The sequence below is a fragment of the Apteryx rowi genome, unplaced genomic scaffold, assembly GCF_003343035.1.
Source record: "Apteryx rowi isolate R43461 unplaced genomic scaffold, aptRow1 scaffold_662, whole genome shotgun sequence".
Taxonomy (NCBI): Eukaryota; Metazoa; Chordata; class Aves; order Apterygiformes; family Apterygidae; genus Apteryx; species Apteryx rowi.
The window spans coordinates 147766-149807 of NW_020450941.1; the positions used below are offsets into that span (position 1 = coordinate 147766).

General features: G+C 70.1%; 1 protein-coding gene across 1 annotated transcript in view; it reads right to left on the reverse strand.

Moving 5' to 3' along the window:
• Positions 1-2042, reverse strand: part of NPC1L1 (NPC1 like intracellular cholesterol transporter 1) — an 11567-nt gene that overhangs the window by 5175 nt on the left and 4350 nt on the right. Inside the window, exons 8-10 of the mRNA XM_026085266.1 lie at positions 1416-1530; positions 744-871; positions 33-170 (exon numbers count right to left, since the gene is read on the reverse strand). Coding sequence (XP_025941051.1) covers positions 33-170; positions 744-871; positions 1416-1530 — 381 coding nt within the window. The remainder of the gene's footprint in view (positions 1-32; positions 171-743; positions 872-1415; positions 1531-2042) is intronic.

The window sequence follows — 2042 nt, forward strand, 5'->3', positions numbered from 1 at the left end:
CCCCCACGTCCCCCCCCAGCCCCCCAGCTCACCACGAGGGGCCGGGTGATGCGGTGCAGCAGCAGGGGCACGTAGTAGCGGTGCATGAGCGGGCGCAGCACCCCGGTGCCCGGCCCCCCGGGCGCCCCCTTCTCCAGCCCCCAGCAGCAGCACACGTCGAAGCGGGCGGCCTGCGGGCACGGCGGGGTCGTGGGCATGGGCGGTGTGGGGCACCCTCCTGCCCCACGGCACCCTGAGCCCACCCTAGGCACCCTCCTGCCCGGGGGGGGCCCTATGCCCATCCCAGGCACCCCCTGGCTCTGGGGCACCCCGTGTCCACCCCATGTCCACCCTGGGATCTTCCTGCCCCATGCCCATGCTGTGCCCACCCTGGGCACCCTCCTGCCCCTGGGGTGCCCCATGTCCATCCTGTGCCCCCTCCTGCCCCATGGCACCCTGTGCCCAACCTGGGCACCCTCCTGCCCCATGGCACCCCATGTTCATCCTGGGACAGCCCTGGGTACCCTCCTGCCCCATTGCACCCTGTGCCCAACCTGGGCACCCTCCTGCCCCCGGGCACCCCATGCTCATCCTGGGACAGCCCTGAGCACCCTCCTACCCCCGGGGTGCCCCATGTCCATCCTGTGCCCCCTCCTGCCCCATGGCACCCTGAGCCCACCCTGGGCACCCTCCTGCCCCCGGGCACCCCATGGCCACCCCGTGCCCACGCCAGGCGCCCCAGATCCTCCCGCGGGCACGGGCACCTCCTGCCGGCGGGCGTCAAGGGCCAGCAGGGCCACGAAGCCCGTGATCTGGAGGAGGAAGTCGAAGGCGATGGCCAGGGCGGCGGTGAGGGCGAAGCTGCGGACGGCGGGCATGGAGGAGAGGGAGCCTGCGGGCACCGGGCCGTGAGCGCCCGCCCTGTCCCCGTGCCCCGTGCTGCGCACCATGCCCACCACGTCCCTGTGCCCATGCCCGACGTGTGCACCGTGCCCACCACGTTCCCGTGCCCACCATGTGCATGGTGCCCAAAGTGTCCCCGTGCCCATGGCATGTACCGTGTCTGTTGTGTCCCTGCACCTGTGCTGCACACCGTGCCCTTCGTGTCCCCATGCCCCCTGTGCCCATGATGTGCACCGTGCCCATCACGTCCCCATACCCGCCATGTCCCCCTGCCCATGGCATGCACCATGCCTGTTGTGTCCCCATGCCCGCCGTGTCCCCGGGCCCATGATGTGCACTGTACCTGTTGTGTCCCTGTGCCCATCATGTCCCTGTGCCCACCATGTCTCCATGCCCATGATGTGCACCATGCCCATTGTGTCCCCATGCCCATGATGTGCACCGTGCCCATCATGTCCCTGTGCCCACCATCGGCCATGTGCACTGTACCCGTTGCGTCCCCGTGCCCACCGTGTCCCCGTGCCCGGGCTCACCCAGGAGGAAGCAGATGACCTCGGAGAGGCTGCACAGCAGCATGCTGGGCGCCACCTGCGCCAGCACCCGCCCGATGTGCTGGTCCCGCGTCTCACCCGGCGCCCGCACCGACTGCTGCTGGGCCACGGTGGTGAGGCCGGGCGCCCGCTCCAGGCACCCACCGCCCCTGGGTGGCACGGGCTGCCCCACGCGCTGGGGCATGGGCACCCGCCGGCCGGCTGGGGTGCTGCTTCCATGCCCAGTGGGGTCCCTGTGCCCCACGGGACCCCCGTGCCCAGTTGTACCCCCCCATGCCCAGCTGTGCCCCCATATACATGTGCCCCATACCCAGATGTGCCCCCATGGCGATGTGCCCCATGGGGATCCCCTTGGGGGCCACCATGCCCCCCCATACCCTCATGCTCATCTTTCCCATGGGTATTCCCTGCCCCACGGGGACCCCTATGCCCAGCCATGCCCCCATGCCCATGTGCCCCACGGGCACCCCCATGCCCAGCCATGTCCATGTTCTCCATGGGGACCTCCATGCATCCATGCCCCATGGGGACCCCTATGTCCAGCCATGCCCCCATGCCCATGGGCATCCCCATACCCAGCTGTATCCATGTTCTCCATGAGGACCCCTA